Genomic DNA, 20,143 nt, shown 5'->3' on the forward strand with positions numbered 1-20,143 from the left:
AAAAAAAAAAAAAAAAAAAAACATTTAGGAATCAACATCAATTTGAAGATTATAATAGAATTATACTTTGAGCTGCTAGATTAAAGAGATAATGTATCTAAGGCAATGTGTTTAGTTAAACCTCTGACGGCAACCATATTGGGAAACATTTTTCATCACTTTTTTTTGATAGGAATAGCCAGATAAATAATACATATTGGTATACAGAAATAGCTTTTTCTTCTAGCAGGAAATATTGTTAGTCCTGTTCCATAAAAGAAAATAAGTGACACTGGAGCCATTATATCCAACTACCCAGGTTTTCAGAGATACAAAGCATTTCATGGCTCTGTCATAAAAGCAGAGACTGTAATATTAAACCCTATGAGTTCAAGGTCACAAGCGAGTAACTAGAGATAGATGAACAGAGATTACATGATCTAGATACATTGTTTTTAAATTTAATGAAGAGTAAGAATTTGGAGATTCTAGAAGAATGGATTTATGCCCATTGCAGCTTGCGGCTCAAACAGCAGAGGCTGTATGTTATCAGTATTCTTTTTTAAGTAGCTTGTTTAATCTGCCATTGAGTACTACATAAAGTTTATATCCTCGGAGTGCAAATACATTGTCCTGTCTTGCATGACTTAATATCACTACATGGCTATGTGTTCTTTATATGACAGGTGCATTTTGGAAGATGGCTGATAGAAGGAAGTCCTTATGTGGTACTTTTTGACATAGGCTATTCAGCTTGGAATCTGGATAGGTGGAAGGGTGACCTCTGGGAAGCATGCAGTGTTGGCATTCCTTATCATGACCGAGAAGCCAATGATATGCTGATATTTGGATCTTTAACTGCCTGGTTCTTAAAAGAGGTATGGTTCATTATATAGTGATACAACAGAGGAATAGCACAACTGCTTTCAGTGCCTAAAAATGATCCCATGATCTTTAAATGAAGGAAATTTTGAGATGATGCCATTATGGTTTGTCCTAATACAATTGAAAGAAATCTGAGGAAATGTTGAGCATTCTGCAAATTAAATGCCAGCCTTTGGAACAGTGTAATAATGATACTTATTACTATTTACCTCATGTCAAATTTAAATGGCATGATGTGTATCAAACACCCAATTATATTGCCCGATATATAGATGATACTTAATATATATGCAAGAAAAATATGAAGTATAGAATCTTAAGAGTAGCAAATAGCTTGATAAGCTATTTGTTTAATAAGCTCTCCAAGTGATCCTAATGTATACTACATGTGATAACCACTGTTTTAAGTTAACGCTCCAAACTTCCCAATTCTCTGCTCAGCCTTCTTGAATGTCGGTGTTTTGCTCTTTTCTCTATTAAGGAAATGAATTCTCACAGTGGAGTCAGTGTGAATGTTAATATTTTGTAAGGGCAAACAAAATAAGCTGTCTCTTTGTAAGGCAAAGAGACCGATGCCCACCTGATTTGGAACTAGACCCTGGGGTGGAATTAGACCCCGATCTTCAGTGTGTTGCAAAGGTGCTATTTGATTTAAGGCATGTTTTTTATTAGCCTCTTTCTCTCTAATTCCATATTCTTAGTAATATATCAGTTAAATTTTGTTGCCTTCAAGAAAAGAAAACCCAAATAAGATAAATTTAAAACATGGAATCATTTATTATTTATTCTAAAATGATGTAATGGCATTTTATCTTTGTTTCTCAAAATCAAATATGCAAATACACATATGAAGATCATTGTATGCTTTTAGAGTTTTCAAGTCATCGAAAATCCAAGTACTATTTATTAGAAAAAAATGATATTGTAAAAGTCACTTTTTCTTCATATGCATTTTTTTCATTATGATTGCTATATAGTTTTAGGCAACATTTGCTTTTCCATAATTGGGCCACTACAAATATAGAGGGCATTTTTATATTTTATAGAAGTCTCTTCCTGGCCATTCCTTCAGCAAATATCAAAAAGTACACAATAAATAAACACAAGTCTAGTCAATTAAAATAATTCAAGTAGTTTTTAAAAAATAAACTTGTAAGTGAGTAGTCCCAATTGATTCAGCTGTTCAGTGATATCTTTAAGAATTTATTTATTCATCCAGTCAATAAATATTTTTTGAGTGCCTACTTTGCATTTATTCCATTTATTTATTAATATTCATTACCTGTCATTAATATTAGTATTTATTCTTCTGTGGATACGAAAAATCTGCTCCATCACTGAAAGAGAAGATTAAGACCTAAAAATATATGGGGTTAATGAACATGCCACTGAATCCTGTACTTATCCTTGCTAAATATTCATGCTCTATATTTAGACTCCTTTAAATTGTAAAATATTTTATAGACACCATAACTCCACTTATAATGTGGACCATGATCACAATCAAGCTTCATCAACACCTTTTCTGAATGCTTTCTTTTTCTAATGTAGGTGACAGATCACGCAGATGGTAAACATGTCGTTGCCCAATTCCATGAATGGCAGGCTGGAATTGGACTGATCCTTTCTCGAGCCAGGAAACTTCCTATTGCCACAATATTTACAACCCATGCTACACTACTCGGGAGGTATCTCTGTGCAGCAAATATTGATTTCTACAACCATCTTGATAAGGTAAATATTCCTTCCTCCTTCCTTCTTACTCACCCTTCTTTCAGGTTGCTGAAGCTGAAAGATAAGTATTGATCTGTACATTTCATCTGCCAACCAGATGGCAGAAATGCCCTTTTAGCTAATCAATATTCATGACAAAGCTTCCCTTGGGTTGACAGACAGCTCATATAGCTCAACTTTGTTCAGAGTACACTAGAGTATAGAGGTGAGAGGCCTGATTTCTGTCCCGCTGTGGAACAATAGTTCCAGAGGGATATGGTAGGAATGTTGGCCCAGGGTTGGGCCCTTGTTCTAGCCAAAGGCTATGGAAGTTCTGTGAACACCCTGGATCTACACACAGCTCTGAGTGGCAGGTAGAGAACTGGGATTTGAGACACATAAACTTGCACTGAGACTTACTTCCTCTATTTCTTCTATCCTCCAAGTAAACAATTGATTAAAAGCCACATTATAGGTTGATAGGTTCAATTTTCCCTGTAACTTTGCAATGCAAAGGGGGCATTTTTGTGGCATCAAGTAAAACAGAAGTTATTGCAAACAGGGATATGGGTCCTTGGTGAACAACAAGTTATTTTTGCTAATCTTAGCAGGTTACCTGATTCTATGACCTGCCAAAGCCATTCAGTTTTGATTTATTTCTTCTATTTTCTATATGTCAATTTAGATTAATGAAAGTATGTATTTTATATCATCATGTTAATAATATTAACAAAGCATTTGAGGAATATCAATTCAGAGGTTTTGCAGATTTGGTATCTGTATTAACAATCAAATCTATTTAGCACTCTAGGGTTCGGTTTCATTATCAGGAAAATTAGAAAGTTAGAAAGTTGATTTTTAAAACTTTCCCAGCTTAAAGAGTTCTAGGGTTCTATAAAACAGAATGTGTATGTGTGTGTAATACATAAATAATACTCAGATAATGCTACTGAAAAGTTATACTACTGTCTCAAAGACACTCAGAGCGCAAGAAAGCTCTTTCTGAAAAACTTTTAACATCTGTAAAGCAATGAGTGGTCCTGATGAGTCCTTCCCTATGAAAAGGTCAGCCTAATCTAAATGTCAAGCTAGAAACATAAGCTGTACATTTAAAATAAAGTCACCAAGGATTTCAGAAAGCTTGGGGATATAGGAGGTTCTTAGCTGCACATAGTAATGGTGGACTAATAAGGGCAAACCAGTCATCTGTGATAAGCTGATAAGATGAACAAGCATGCTTCCTGGAGAGGAGTGCACTTTGACTTCAGTGAAAGAGAAAATATCAGAGTGGCAGATTGAGTATTTCACTTTGGAAACCTTTTTTTTTTTTTTTTTTGAGATGGAGTCTCGCTCTGTCACCCAGGCTGGAATGCGGTGGCCGGATCTCAGCTCACTGCAAGCTCCGCCTCCCGGGTTTACGCCATTCTCCTGTCTCAGCCTCCCGAGTAGCTGGGACTACAGGCGCCCGCCACCTCGCCCGGCTACTTTTTTGTATTTTTTAGTAGAGACGGGGTTTCACCGTGTTAGCCAGGATGGTCTCGATCTCCTGACCTCGTGATCCGCCCGTCTCGGCCTCCCAAAGTGCTGGGATTACAGGCTTGAGCCACCGCGCCCGGCCCAAATTAGGTTGTTTTTAACATTAGAAGACAAATTACTGTAATTCAAGATATTAATTAATGGAGAAAATATCATCTTAGTAAATGTAGAATAAATTATTAAATTTAACACTTATTCATGATAAACACTCATGGAAAACCAGGAATAGAAGAGAAATTAATCTTATAAAAGGTATCTGCAAAACACCATACACCAAACATCCTACTTAATGGTAAAGGATTGAAAGCGTTTATCTTTAAGAACTTGGGGCCTTTAACTCTACAGAGTTTCCCCCAGTTGTGACTTTGCTGATTCCATATACATAGATCATTTCAACATGTTTCTCTGTCCTGTTTCCTGCTAATTGGTATGGTTGGATTATTTTATTCCTTGGAACATAGTAATCATAATTATTTTGTAATCTGTATTATGGTAATTCCAGTGTCTGAATTTTTTTCAAGTTTCTTTTTTTTTTTTTTGAGACAGAATCTCACTCTGTCACCCAGGCTAGAGTGCAGTGGTGTAATCTCAGCTCACTGCAACTTCTCTCTCCAAGGTTCAAGCAATTTTTGTGCCTCAGCCTCCTGAGTAGCTGGGACTACAGGTGTGCACCATCACAGCTGGCTAATTTTTTTTTTCTTCCTGAGACGGAGTTTTGCTCTGTTGCCCAGGCTGGAGTGCCGGAGTGCAATGGCACGAACTCGGCTGACTGCAACTTCTGCCTCCTGGGTTCAAGTGATTCTCCTACCTCTGCCTCTCAAGTAGTTGGGATTACAGGCGCCTGCCACCACACGTGGTTAATTTTTGTATTTTTAGTAGAGATGAGGTTTCACCATGTTGGCCAGGCTGGTCGTGAACTCCTGACATCAGGTGATCCACCCACCTCAGCCTCCCAAAGTGTTGGGGTTACAGGCGTGAGCCACCACGCCCGGCCTTTTTCAAGTTTTTTTTTCTGCTGCCTGATGTTTATGTTGTGTATCATCCATGGTGTCTTTTCATTTTGCCCAAGCTGGACTCAATCTCCCAGGACTCAAGAGATCCTCTTTCGCTTCTCAAGTAGCTGGGACTACAGGTGCATGCCAGCACACCCATAGTGTCTTGTTTCTTTGTGTGTTTACTTTTCGTTCTTGAAAAAGTATTTATGAGAAAAAGTACTTGTGGCTTCTTTTGGAGAAGATCTTTGTTTGCTTCTGCTAGGTGCCTTGAAGTCCTTTCAGTCTGAGACTAGCTTTCATGGGTTGAAGTTCATTGGGTCAAAGCAAATGCAGGTTACAAACATGGGCGAAAGCTGCCCAGTGACCACATCTACTCAAAGATGGGATTTGATTTCTTTATTTATTTGTTGAGACAAAGTCTCACTCTTTTGCCCAATCTGGAGTGCAGTGGCGCAATCTCGGCTCACTGCAACCTCCCAGGTTCAAGCAATTCTGCTGCCTCAGCCTCCTGAATAGCTGGGACTACAGGCATGCACCACCATGCCAAGCTAATTTTTGTAATTTTATTAGAGATGGGGTTTCATTAGTTGGCCAGGCTTGTCTTGAACTCCTGACCTCATGATCTGCCTGCCTCGGCCTCCTAAAGTGCTGGGATTACAGGCGTGAGCCACCACACCCGGCCAAAGATGGAATTTTAAAAATTTTGCTTTGCCTCCTCCCCACTCCCATTATAGTCAATGCAAAAGCAACCTTTCCCAATGTTCTGAGATGCTGGTCCACCTTCACTCTTAGGGCATAGCCTATGGAGTCCCAACTTAATATAGAAAGAGTCACCTAGTAGCATTTTTACCATGGAAAGCCCTAGACGTTGGATGCTGTTTCCATGGATGCTGTTTCCATGCCCTGTGAGGCTACCAAAAACAACTAGATGTTGCCTGACTGCCAGATATCCTCAGGGTAAGAGTAGCTTTTGTGCTCTTCTGTTCCATTTGCTTCTCTGGGTTCTCACCTTCTCTTAGCTTTTATCCTAATAATTTCTTACTATCAACAACTTGATGTTTTGGAAAATGTGCCTTATATTTTATTCAGTATGTTTATTTTATTTTATTTTACTTTTTTGTTTTGTTTTGAGATGGAGTCTCACTCTCTCACAGTCTGGAGTGCAGTGGCGAAATCTCCGCTCACTGCAACCTCTGCCTCCTGGGTTCAAGCGATTATGCTGCCTCAGCGTCCTGAGTAGCTGGGATTATAGGTGCCCGCCACCACGCCTGGCTAATTTTTGTACTGTTAGTTGACACGAGGTTTCACCGTGTTGACCAGGCTGGTGCTGAATTCCTGACCTCAGGTGACCCGCCCGCCTCAGTCTCGCAAACTGCTTGGATTGCAGGTGCAAGCCACCATGTACAGCCTGTTCAGCACCTTTAGTCATTATCATTGGGCACATTGGTTGAATAAACCAGCTTATCATAACTGGAAATAGATGTTTGACATTTCATTCATTTTCTTCAGTCTGTTTATTTTATATCTGAAGATACATTACTGAAGGCTAAGTTCCTATATCTTTTTTTGGTTTTTGTTTTGTTTTTTGAGATGGAGTCTCGCTCTATGACCCAGGCTGGGGTGCAGTGGCACGATCTCAGCTCACTGCAACCTCCGCCTCCCTGATTCAAGCAATTTTCCTGCCTCAGCCTCCTAAGTAGCTGGAATTACAGGCATGTGCCACCACACCCAGCTGATTTTTGTATTTTTAATAGAGTTGGGGTTTCACCATGTTGGTCATTGAATTTTGATAGGGAGATAGCCAAAGTCAGACTGATTTTCCTTATCCTTTTTAGTTGACACGTTCTTTTTATATGGATAGGCCATTTTTTTCAGGGTCAGACATGGAGAAGATTTACTGTAATTAGTCTCTTAGCTATTGGGTCCCTCTCCCACTAGCTAAGTAGGCAAAGAACAACCCCCAACTTCCAGGGAGAATGCAGGAAATCAGCTAATTTTTTTGTGTTCCAGTTTTGTATGTTTTAGTGTTCACATGTGCATATACACATAGATATGATTGACGATGCAATATGGGTGATTATGGACATTCGTTATTTACCGCATCCCCACTATGTGCCTTAAACTCTGCTGTGCGCTTGATTTATACCTTTGAATATAAGTTCTTGGACTTACGAAGCATATGGTCAATTAAAGAGCTAGATTTTTGAGAATAGTGAAGCAACCAATTTTTTTCTTTTTAAGAGAGGGTCTGGTTCTGTCGCTCAGTCTGGAGTGCAGTGGTGCCAATCATGGNCTTCGGAATTCTTGAATCTTATATAGTAATAAATAATTTTAAAAGCTACTAATAATATACATAGGATATTCTTATTTGATTTTAAGGAAGAAACACATTAGAGTATATAGTTATATATGACAGCTTTATCTTTTGAGGAAAGGGCCGTATTTATCACACTTTCTTCAGATATAATCACATATCTCCCTAGTTTAAAGTCCCTCACTGGTTGAGATACTTAAGTTTAGTCAGACCCCTGCCCATCTTTCCAGTAAAATGGATATTCTTGCTATATCCATTTTATATATAAAATATATATTCCAGTCTATATAGCAAAATGACTAGTAGACCACAAGCAGTCAACAACTAGCTTTTGGGTTAAGTTCGTAATCATTTTTCACAACAGAAGCCCCCATGCTCACACTAAGTTTGGAATTTGAGTGACACATAAGAATACCAAATTATATACGTGAAAGGTTTTTAAAAATTCAGCATAAGGAATAAGTCATAGTTTAATCTTTGATGCAGGAACCAGAATCAGTTTCAGTAAATTCTGACTCAGACAAATAAAAATAGGGCAAGTATGAGAACAAGAATAAGATAATTAAACTTTTGTGAAATCAGAAAGATTAGAGCTATTTTCCTCAAATTACTGCTAACTGAAAACAATTCTTGTTAGAAGCCAATTACAAAAACTCTAATGCTGATTTAAGTTTTTAGTAAAATTCATTATTTAAAATAACATTTTAACCATTTTCAGCCAGCATATGAAATTTCTGAGAACCTCTAAAATATGTCTCCAAATTCATTTATTATTATTATTTTTTGAGACAGAGTCTCACTCTGTCGCCCAGAATGGAGTGCAGTGGCGCGATCTCGGCTCACTGCCAAGCTCCGCCTCCGGGTTCAAGCCATTCTCCTGCCTCAGCCTCCCCGGTAGTTGGGAATACAGGCCCCCGCCACCATGCCCGGCTAATTTTTTGTATTTTTAGTAGAGACGGGGTTTCACCTTGTTAGTCAGGATGGTCTCGATCTCCTGACCTCATGATCCGCCCACCTCGGCCTCCCAAAGTGCTGGGATTACAGGCGTGAGCCATCATGCCCGGCCTCCAAACTAATTTTTTAAAGTCCAGTCATTGATCAATTATCCCCTCGACTCTAATGGCTACATAATAAATGCTTTTTTATTCCCTAAAGCCTTTAGTTTTCTTACGGTTTTGTTTTTGTTTTTGTTTTGTTTTTTGAGACGGAGTCTTGCTCTGTTGCAAGGCTGAAGTGCAGTGATGCGATCTTGGCTCACTGCAACCTCCTCCTCCTGGGTTCAAGCAATTCCCCTGCCTCAACTTCCCGAGTAGCTGGGACTACAGGCACGCACCACCACGCCCGGCTAATTTTTGTGTTTTTTGTAGAGACGTGGTTTCACCATGTTGGCCAGGATGGTCTTGATCGCCTGACCTCATGATCTGCCTGCCTCAGCCTCCCAAAGTGCTGGGATTACAGGCGTGAGCCACCACGCCTGGCCTTTTTTTTTTTTTTCTTAATTGTAATGGAATTTCCTAGATGGAAATCTGAGGACAATGCCATTTGGGATTGGAAAATGGGGAAGGAAGCTATGGACAATTATTTGGTGGATTTAAGCTCTTTCTTCTGATCAAGTTTTGAGCTAGTCAACTTCAATTATAGGGTTACCCACTGTGTCACTGGACTGTGTTTTATTGATTAATATATACTTTACCCATTTTTTGTTTTTCTATATACATTGTCCAGAATTCAATAAAAAGTTATGAGATATATTAAAATGCAAGAAAGTAAAAACCCATTGTCAAAAAGACCAGGTCCAGATATGTCCTATGTTGGAATTATTGTACAAAGATTTTAAGATACAATCATAAAGAGTGGACAACATGTGTAAACGGATAGAGTTCCTGTAAAGCCACAGGTGTGGCCACACATACTACAGACCTAAAAGATAAGGGTGTCCCATGGGAGGAGGGAAAGGCAGAAGCATGCACAAGTGCCTGACTTCCCCAAGGCCTCTCACGGAGTTTCCAGGCTCCTGCTATCCTGCCACTGTATTTGTGCATACTCAGCCTGCTCATTTAGAAAATCTATCTTTCCGTCTCTAAATGTCCCAAATGTTAAATGCTGTCTTATCTGTGACATGTGATTCTCTACAACAATAATAATAATTAATAGTAACAATGGCTAAATTTATTGAGCACTTTCCATATTCCAGGCACTTTTCTAAACATTTGACGTTTGTTATCTCATTTGAAATTCACAAAATACTCAAAAGGATAGAAAACATTCTATACTTCTTTCCAGAGTTATTTTTCTTAAACATCGACTCTGTCTTTACCACACCTGTAAACAAACACTTTCAGAGTGGCTTTTCTTGTTTATAGGACAAAGGCAAAATTCCTAGGCTCATCTTCAGGGATTTCAGTGATCTGGCCCTATTATATCTGACCAGCCTCTGTCTCTTACATTCTACATCCAATGCTACAGTCACATCAGATGTGCTGCTATTTTCTGCACATGCCATAGCATTTTCTATACTTGTTCTTTAGGGCGGCTAGCATTTCAGCTAAAAATAACTTTCCCAGAATTAAACTTTCATGTCCTGGTCCAAATGCCATTTTATTCATCCAACCAGTTTGGAAATATAAAGATGAGTAAGTCTTCGTCTTTGCACTTGAAAGTCTTACATTTGTAGGGTTGATGCTGACTACACTTATTGCATAGTATGAGATACTTTTGCCTACCTTCAGCCAGAGTGAATCAGTGCTGCTCTGATCCTGTAACTTATTCAGACACATACTCATTTCATTTCCACTTGTTTTTTTTACCCATTTTCCATTAATTTATAAGTTTCTTAAAGGTAATAGATACACATAAATTGCTCACAAAAGTTGATTAAATGAGAGATTTGCTTTCATGAATTAGACTGGACACATAGAGCTTTTAAGAAAACTTCTGCTAATCCAAGCATGTCATATACAACCTGATTCAAACATTTTCAGAGAGATGATTCCAAATATTACAGTCATGAAAGAATGTTCTAGAAGTTTTTGTGTGTGTGTGTGTGTGTGTGTGTGTGTGTGTGTGAGGAGTCTTGCTCTGTCTCCCAGGCTGGAGTGCAGTGGCTGGATCTCAGCTCACTGCAAGCTCCGCCTCCCGTGTTCAGGCCATTCTCCTGCCTCAGCCTCCCCAGTAGCTGGGACTGCAGGCGCCCACCACCTCACCTGGCTAGTTTTTTGTATTTTTTAGTAGAGACGGGGTTTCACCGTGTTAGCCAGGATGGTCTCGATCTCCTCACTTCGTGATCCGCCCGTCTCGGCCTCCCAAAGTGCTGGGATTACAGGTTTGAGCCACCGCGCCCGGCCGAAGTTTTCTTGTTCTAATCATGAGATTCCTCTAATGGGTCTCTTTTCAGTATTTTTCTCTCTATGATGCCATAATTATTGGGACTAACTTGTTGATAGAGTTGAAGTCTAAATGATATAAAAACAGATGAATACAAGATTGTATTCATTCATCAGTCAGGCTGATTAGGGATCAAATTAGGTTTCTACTAAGATTCTTAATAGCAATGTGACCTTCAACAAGTTTCTTGACCTCTAAAAGGTTCAATTTCCTTCTCCATAAAATGAAGACGAAATATGTGTCTCAGTAGTTTACAAGGATTAAATATGTCATTGTGCTTAGTGGAGTGCCTGACACTAGTGCTGAAGAGCTACTAACAATCTTCATTATGAAAAGCACCCTACTTATATAATGTCAGAAACTTTACATATTCTTTTTGTCTTAGACACTGCTAGTTTCATATGCAGCTATGTGAAACATTACATTCAGTAACTAAGTACAATGGCAAAAGCCCACAACAGTTGCCGATTATTTAAGTGATTGTTGGGAATTTGACTTTTTTAGAGTTAAACTACCCGGAAGTATAGATAATTGCATAATCTAGCACAATATCTAACTAGAGTAACTAGAGTATACTCTTTGCAATTATATAGGGGAAGATCTATAACTAAGGAAAAGCATTTGTCTTTCCTTTCTCAGGTTCCCTTCCAGTGAATTAAGCATTATAATAATTATTCTTATTTTCAATGTCAAATTTAATGTCAACTTTGTTTCACTGTTTATGGGAAAATACATAAAATACTTTGGAGAAAGGCATTAGCTCAGTATTCCAAGATGTAGAATAAGTAAAAGTGTAATTAAAATGCCAAAAATTCAAGAATTCTATGTGATTACAGCAAGGTAGAAACATCATTTACTTAGGGAGTTAAACAGCAGTTTGGAAGGAGAAATGGAGTAAACAATGTCTTTTAAAGTGTAAGTTCTTGTGTAAACTAATGGGTTTAATTCAAGCTTTTATTACTTTTTTGTGGTCATAAAATTTTACATAGCCTTGAGGAAAGCCAACTGGTGAAATGTGTGATTTTGTTTTGCTTGTGTAGAAGGGCTAGTGTTAGCAAATGTGTGTTTTATTTTTGTTTCTAACAGTTTAACATAGACAAAGAAGCTGGAGAAAGGCAGATTTACCACCGGTACTGCATGGAGCGAGCCTCCGTTCATTGCGCTCATGTTTTCACCACGGTTTCTGAAATAACAGCAATAGAGGCCGAACATATGCTGAAGAGAAAGCCTGGTAATTATTATCCCTGGATCACCTATCTTTCAGTCCCAAATGACATTAGACTATGAGGATTTTGTTTTTCCATCGTGAAGTTTGAGGAAAAATTGCATCCAGTTACCATGCAGCTCTTTAAGTGTATTTTAATTCTCAATTTCAGTAGGTTTGCAGGGAAACCAACACAAAGCTGTATCTGGAACATGGCTAAGTGTTCAATCTGTGCTTGTTGAATAAATGAGCTATGCTTGAAGTAACCTCAGTATGACCTGGATCGTCATAATGAGTTGGTATGTGTAAGGAAGCTCAGTTGACTCTTAATCTTTTAAGAAAATGAAAGCCAAGAAAATAGAAATTTGTGTGAGACTATCCCAGTCCTACGTCTTGTAACGTTGCCTCATTGGTGCTGTGTTGGTAGAAACATGTTGTTTTACCTATCCCTAAATTCCTTGCAAATTTTTCTAGGAACTATCTGCAGAGTCAACCAGCGCTTGCAATGTGAAGAACTTATACTCAAGACATAGCCCTGTCATCCAGCCACAACTGATTGGCCCCAAAGAAGACATCTGACATAAGCTGGGCCAATCAGAATGCTCCCATTCAAACGAATCTCTGAATGCACTGTCATATGATAGAATGCCAGCTTTGAGCTATTGGTAGTGTTTATTTTTCTATTCTGTTGGACTGGATGCAAAGAGATTAAACTACACTGAATTGCTATGAGAAGCAAAAACAGACTGAGACAGAGAACTCTAGGTTCTCCACAGTGATTTCGACCACTTTTTTTTTTTTTTTGAGACGGAGTCTTGCTCTGTCACCCAGGCTGGAGTGCAGTGGCCCCATCTCGGCTCACTGCAACTTCCGCCTCCCGGGTTCAAGCAATTCTCTGCCTCAGCCTGCCGAGTAACTGGAATTACAGGCGCCTGCCACCACGCCCGGCTAATTTTTGTATTTTTAGTGGAGACGGAGTTTCACTCCCTTGACCAGGCTGATCTTGAAATTCTGACCTCGTGATCCAACCGCCTCGGCCTCCCAAAGTGCTGGGATTACAGGCGTGAGCTACCGCGCCCGGCCAATTTCAACCACTTTTAAAAATCATTCCTAAGGCTCAGCTAAATCTTTGCCGTGAGACACTCTGGCATCCTACTAATAAATTCCTTGTTATTATACTTAAGCCAGCATTAGTAGGTTTATATTGCTTGCAACCAAACCATCCTAATTAATATATCCTCCTTGCTTAATTCCTATGGTCTTGTCTCCAGTTGTCCTTCTTTCAGATAGCAGAATGTGTAGAGGAGGTATTTCAAGGTGCTAGATTAAAACAAACAAACAAAAAAATAAAAAACAAGATAGAACGAGAACCCAACTAATTTGAATAGTGAAGCATTAAAACCTATGGTAGCATTTTTCTTTCCAAGGATTTTCTCTTGGATTCACTTGGATTCCTACTCCCATTCTTCTTTAGGGAGTTTATTCCATCAATATGCTTATTTCTCTCTTGGATATTCCTTTTTCCTGTCTACAGTATCTTTTCCTGAGCTCACCGAAATACTTTCTTTTTTTTTTTGCCTATTCTAAAATGGAAATTTCTCTTGAGGTTGCTACCCTGCCAAATGTCATACCATCTCCTCCTTTCTCCTGCTGCCAAATATCTTGTAAGAGTAAACCATAATTGCTAGGTTCACTTACTCATTCGCCCCTGGGACTCTGGCTTCCAACCTCCAACTCTGGCCTAAAATTGCTTTTCCAAAAATCATCAAATTCAGGGTCATCTAATGTTTTTTATATTTCTTTATATTCTCTAGCATTTAAAGGTGGTGAACATCTGTTTCCATTCTTTTTCCTGACACTGCACATTCTAGTTTCTTTCCAGTATAAACTTTTCTGGTGCTTCTAATCGTTTTTCTACTTTCTTTTACTTTTCAAAGTGGACATTCTCCAAGATTGTATTCTGGGTCCTGCTTTCTCTATATACTATTTTCTTAAATTTTTGTTTTCTTAAGAATATAGCTACAGAGTAGTGGTCAAAGCATGAGCTTTTTGCCAAACTGCCTGTATTCAGCATCAAAAATGATTTTATGTTGAGTATACGTTACTAGCTGTGTGACATTATAAAAGTTGCTTAAGCTCTCTGTGTCTTATCTGCATAATGTGGATAATAATCCTTTCTCTTAGGCCGGGCGCGGTGGCTCAAGCCTGTAATCCCAGCACTTTGGGAGGCCGAGACGGGCGGATCACCAGGTCAGGAGATCGAGACCATCCTGGCTAACATGGTGAAACCCCGTCTCTACTAAAAACACAAAAAACTAGCCGGGTGTGGTGATGGGCCCTGTAGCCCCAGCTACTCGGGAGGCTGAGGCAGGAGAATGGCGTAAACCTGGGAGGCGGAGCTTGCAGTGAGCTGAGATCCGGCCACTGCACTCCAGCCTGGGCGACAGAGCGAGACTCTGTCTCAAAAAAAAAAAAAAAAAAATCAATCCTTTCTCTTATCTAGAATTGTTGCAATGATTCGAAGAGTTGACATATGGAAAAAACTCAGCTCAGTGCCTGGTCCATTGTAAAGATTTAGAAAATATCAACAATTATTATTTTGTGTGGATCACTGTCTAGATTTTCCCCAAGTTCTCATCTATTACTGAGTGCCCACAAACTAGCTTTACCTGGAAGTTCTACCAGAAACTGTAAACACTGCAATCTGGTCTTCTTCAGACTTGCAGTAGAATCATGTGGTGGCTCTGATGGAAATTGTGAAATCTCTGAACATTTTGTGGCTCAAGAAGGTCAATGGACTTTCAGTAGATCAGTAAACATATAAACCCTCCCGAGAGCATTCTGAAAAAAATAGGATCACGTACAGTAACTATGACTTTGTATTCCTTGGTTTTTCTTGAAGTCCTCCCCAATTAAAAGTTTAACTAGAGCCATTACTTTTAATGCTGAGGGCACAACTACAGAGCAAGAGATAAATTGACTAGATCAAAAACACACATGGGGCCAGATATGTTTCAAAATATCAGTATATAATCATTGGCAAAAGCTTATTTTTACTACTGTATCATTATGCTTTTGCCATAAATTTGACTCAAAATAATTTAAGATGTTGAAAAGGTGATATTTTCTTAAAAATATTGGAGGGAAGGCAGTATTATAAATTTACTAATTACAGATACAAAACTGAATACAACATATGCCTTAAATATCCTGTTGCTTTAAAAAATTTGTCATTTTCCCTTTAATATAGTCATTAATAGTGTTGCAATTATTGATTTTTGAGCCCATGCTAATACCTTAATATGAACTCTAGCTAATACCATCCTTTAGTCAATGTTTTTCCTTTGTGTTGGCGTTGCCTAACATCAGAAATGTGGGTAACATTGACACTGTCTTCTACTTGGGAACAATAGTAAGAAATTGGTGATCAATGTTGCTTCCAGGGAAAGATCTCTTTTCCAGAGAAAACCTATTCATATTCTATCATATGAACTAATTAATTTTAACTAATCAAATTAATTTAACTAATTTAACATCATTTCTTAGTTATTTTACTACATTTTACTATGATTTTAGGTTATTTTTATATAATGGTGCAGTAATACCATTACATGTTACTGCACCATTATGTAAAAATAACCTAAAACCTATAACCTATATAATGGTTCATTAACATCAGTATATATATATATTTCATGGATGGAAATACTATAATGGTGTTACTGCACTTTTCTTCCCAACTCTGCACTTACATTGGTAGCTTGAAATCAGTCATAATGGGAATGTTTACACCTTGGAGAAAGGGAAATACTGAAATTGTCTTTTCTTTCTCTTTTCTCTCTTTTCCTGGAGTACTTTTGTTAAATTTTACCAGCATATGACTGCACATAGGCCTGTGCATATTCTATTATTAATATGGATATTAGAAGACCTCATTGGCCTAACTCTTTAGGCTAATAAACAGACAATTTCAGGACACAGATCTGCTTTTATAATTGTTTGCAAAACAATTTAGAAAATTGCTGAGGATTACAATCCATAATAAGCTGGTATCCACATACATTCTTGCCTTCTATAGCTTTTTGTATGGTACAGTTGTATGACACCACTGCGTCAAAAGGGCAGAGACTCCTGAGCCAGGCTGCTTTGGTTCTAAATCCAGCCTCTGTTACTTTGTACTCACTTGACATTGACCAAATGACTTAATATTCTGTAGGCCAGTTTCTTCATTTGTAAAACAGGGACAATGAAAACAACTTACCTCATAGGGATTTTAAAAAATTATTATATGTCAAATGTAATAGGGCCTGGCACAAAATGAGCCCTACGTAATTGCTATAGAAAGATAAATACATTTTAAGATGTAATTGTCATACTATACGAATCACATTATATAGTTCATTTAGGAATTACTCACATGAAAGCTTTCACTGGAAACCTTGGCTACTTAAAATTGATTCTACAGTGGCCATGCATGTAAAAGAGTATAACAAATGTCAGATTACTTAATAAAACTCATAAAATCAGTAAGATTTTATTTTCCACAAAAAATGACCAAAAAGCCTGGATTGATTTTGTGGAATCATATCAAGAAAATAGGCAGTTAACTGTAAAAGATTTTTTTTTTTCTTTTGAGATGGAATCTTGCTCTGTCACCCAGGCTGAAGTGCAGTGGTACGATCTCAGCTCACGGTAACCTTTGCCTCCTGGGTTGAAGCGATTCTCCTTCCTCAGCCTCTCCAGTAGCTAGGATTACAAGTGCCTGCCACCACACCTGGCTAATTTTTGTATTTTTAGTAGAGATGGGGTTTCACCATGTTGGCCAGGCTGGAAAAGATTCTTAAAATTACAAAAATCTTCATAGCCCTGTGATAAATTTTTTTTAACATAGCTTCTTTTTTCTTGCTTTTACTTTTATGCTACTAAATGTGATAACCCATGTATTCAACTCAGTAGGTAGTTTCCATCATATGCTATGAGTGGTCCCTCTGTTTCTTGTCACAGACCAATATTTGGAAAACCAAGAATGTCTTCCTGCCTGAGCAACCGAATCTCCTGGGAAGAATGAATCAGTTGCGTTAGAAATAAGAAATAGAAATAAGAATAGAAATTAGAAGTAAGAGGCTGCCTTTTCCAATTTTCCAAATGTACAAAAGGTGTCCCATACACTTGTGGAAAACAAGATGGCAGGAGGTAGTTTAGTGCAGGGTTAAGGAAACAGTATGTTGGGGCAGACTGCATGGATTCTGCTTCGACTTACCAGCCATGTGTTCTTGGACAGGGTCTTTGAACAAGTCTGTGCCTGAGTTTCCACCTCTGAAAATACAGATAAGAGCACTCACTCCTTTGGTTTGTTGAAGAGATTGAGTTACACTATAAGCCTTTAAAGCAAAACCTAGTGCACATTAAATAATCAATAAATGAATACTATAATAACAATTATTATTGCTATTGATTAACCTGTTTCATTGTACCAGTCCCTCATTGTTATTTTGGTCAGGCGTTTCTGATTTCCTATTTCAATCAATAGACCAAATGTGTTGTGAATTTTTATGAACTGGAAGTTTTATAAATTTTACTTTTTATGGTAGTCAGAAAGTAGAATGTTAATAAACATCTAGCTTTATAGTTTTAAAGATACTTATTTCTACAATGTACCCTCTTTGAAAAGAGAATTTTAATAATAATTTTGTTTTACTTTTCTAGATGTGGTTACTCCAAATGGCTTGAATGTTAAGAAATTTTCAGCAGTACATGAGTTTCAAAATCTACATGCCATGTACAAGGCCAGAATCCAAGATTTTGTTCGAGGTCATTTCTATGGGTATGATTTTCTTTATTAAAGAAAAGAAGCATCAGATATGAGGGATCTTTGGTAGAGAGAAAACAGAATTGTAATAGTAAATGTTTATCTTTCCCAGCCCCCTTTGTACATTAACAGAATTCTTGTGGACATTTTGTTACTATTGCTATATTTCATTTGAAACTGTTTTGTTTTGTTTTAGTCATCTGGACTTTGATCTTGAAAAGACTTTGTTCCTTTTCATTGCTGGGAGGTATGAGTTTTCAAACAAAGGAGCTGACATCTTCCTAGAATCCTTATCCAGGCTAAATTTCCTGCTGAGGGTAAGAAAGCTTTAGGACATGGTATAACACCCTTGTAGGGAGAACTTTCTTCTGTGGGAAGTGAAGAATAGTTTTCAAGAGAATAAATGATAATAGTATTCCAAAAATGGCTTCAGCCTTTCAATTTACATATTGGAGTTGCCACAGTGTTGACTTTTATATTTGTCTATAATGTCGTCTTATCTTTTTAGGAGAAGCTTAAGCTTATCCCATTATATATGCTATATTTTAAGAAGTCATTATAACATCCCTTTTCCCTCACATGAGTTTGTAATCAATTGAAAAATAAATATAGAGAAATCAAGTGATGGAGAGAAAATATTAATTTTCAAAAAATTATTGAAGACTATAATGGAAGATGTGGCTTATGTACACGGCAGTAGGCATCCTAATACTGAACCTTGTTTTTACTCTTAGCCATTTAATCATAGGAAGCTCTGACCATCACTCTCCTCCCCCAACTGAAGCATGTGCCACATACCTGGCAGCCAAACCAGACATCTCTAACTCTCTGTAGAACAGGGCAGACACACACACACTCGGTTCACTCACCTCCCCAGCCACACCTCCTTCCTGCGACTGAGAGTCTTAAACTGTTGAACTAGTGGATGTCACACCACATGAAAGCATGAAGGAGGAAAAAGAAGGTTCTTACTCCCAACAATGTGAAATCATTTTTTCACTCAGGAAGGTGGGATACAAAGTGGGTTCTCAACTAACTGAGCAATACAATATGCATAAATAGAAGCAACTATAAAAAAATGGTACCATGTCATAGCTGTTGATGGGAACTATTGGTTTATATACCAATCCCAATCACATAAAAATACAGAATAAGTAATAGGAAAATATTCACAGGAGAGGAGTGTAGAATTTCAATTTTAATGAGAAAATCTAAACTTTCCTGAGTTTTCTACTACACTCGAGTTAAATTTTTATTTCTTGGACATAAATTTTTTGCTTTAGAGCAGACATTATGTCAAATATGCTAAAAAAATTTACTAAAGCCACATTAATAAGCAAGCAATTCATTAATAAAGTCCAACTCTGCAAAATAGAACTGAAGGCTGAAAAGAGTATTCTTAAAAAATCTTACTTCATATTTTCCTAGTATATGTTCATTCAACAAGCTTTATAATGGACTCACAACTATATCAAATATACAGAGTCTTTAGGGACATTATTAATAAATGTATTTATATGATTATTAAATATTCACTTTATTTATAGATTTGAAGAAAAGACTGATTACCATTATACTAGACATAAAAGATAACTGCAATACTTGGAGAAGTTAAAAGAAGGAATTCTCTTTCCACATAGTACATTTATTCTTTGATAGCACATTGGCTGGTCCTAGTGTGAGTTTCCTATTGTATGCCTTTAGTAGCTTTCCCTAATAAAATGTCAGACCCTGGAGGGCCCAGGCTACGTACCAGATGGTAAAGTGCCCCACACTCTGGAGCTAGTCAGTCATTTCCAGAACACATAAACCTCCTTAGAGGTTCATGATTTTAAGTGAGTTTATGCTTTCATTCTTATAGCTTTTTAACAAGTCATTTCCTTTTGAGAGATGCTAAGCCAGCAGTTTAAATGTCAGCTTTGGCACTAACCTGTTGTAGGAACTCAGACAAAATATTTAACCTCTCATTCCTTTCTTTTGACATTAATAAAATGAGGAGAGAAATGCCTATTATACGTGATTATTGGGAGTATATTTAAAGCACCCCAGCACAGTGCTCAGCATGTGCTTGTTTCTTTACTTTAGGGCTAAAAACCAAAATATAACATCATGAGAATCAAGACATTTAGCAGAAAAATGTGAATAATCTATTTGTCATCAATCAACATGAATAAGCAAAAAAATTTAAATATTATTTTAGCTTTTACCAAAGCTTAAATCTTCGTCAAATTTCCAATCTGAAATTTTAAAGAATTAATTTTGGTCTTGTAATATTAGCTCTCATTCATGCTATTTTTTTTTTTTTTTTTTTTTTTTTTTTTTTT

General features: G+C 37.5%; 1 protein-coding gene across 2 annotated transcripts in view; it reads left to right on the plus strand.

The window, feature by feature from the left end:
- Positions 1 to 20,143, plus strand: part of GYS2 (glycogen synthase 2) — a 78,934-nt gene that overhangs the window by 33,172 nt on the left and 25,619 nt on the right. For both annotated transcript variants that reach the window (XM_017888609.1, XM_017888611.1), the window contains exons 3-7: positions 666 to 857; positions 2,416 to 2,598; positions 11,893 to 12,037; positions 17,717 to 17,834; positions 18,016 to 18,136. In XM_017888609.1, coding sequence (XP_017744098.1) covers positions 666 to 857; positions 2,416 to 2,598; positions 11,893 to 12,037; positions 17,717 to 17,834; positions 18,016 to 18,136 — 759 coding nt within the window. The remainder of the gene's footprint in view (positions 1 to 665; positions 858 to 2,415; positions 2,599 to 11,892; positions 12,038 to 17,716; positions 17,835 to 18,015; positions 18,137 to 20,143) is intronic.

Source organism: Rhinopithecus bieti, unplaced genomic scaffold (assembly GCF_001698545.2).
Source record: "Rhinopithecus bieti isolate Rb0 unplaced genomic scaffold, ASM169854v2 scaffold_15769, whole genome shotgun sequence".
NCBI classification, from domain to species: domain Eukaryota; kingdom Metazoa; phylum Chordata; class Mammalia; order Primates; family Cercopithecidae; genus Rhinopithecus; species Rhinopithecus bieti.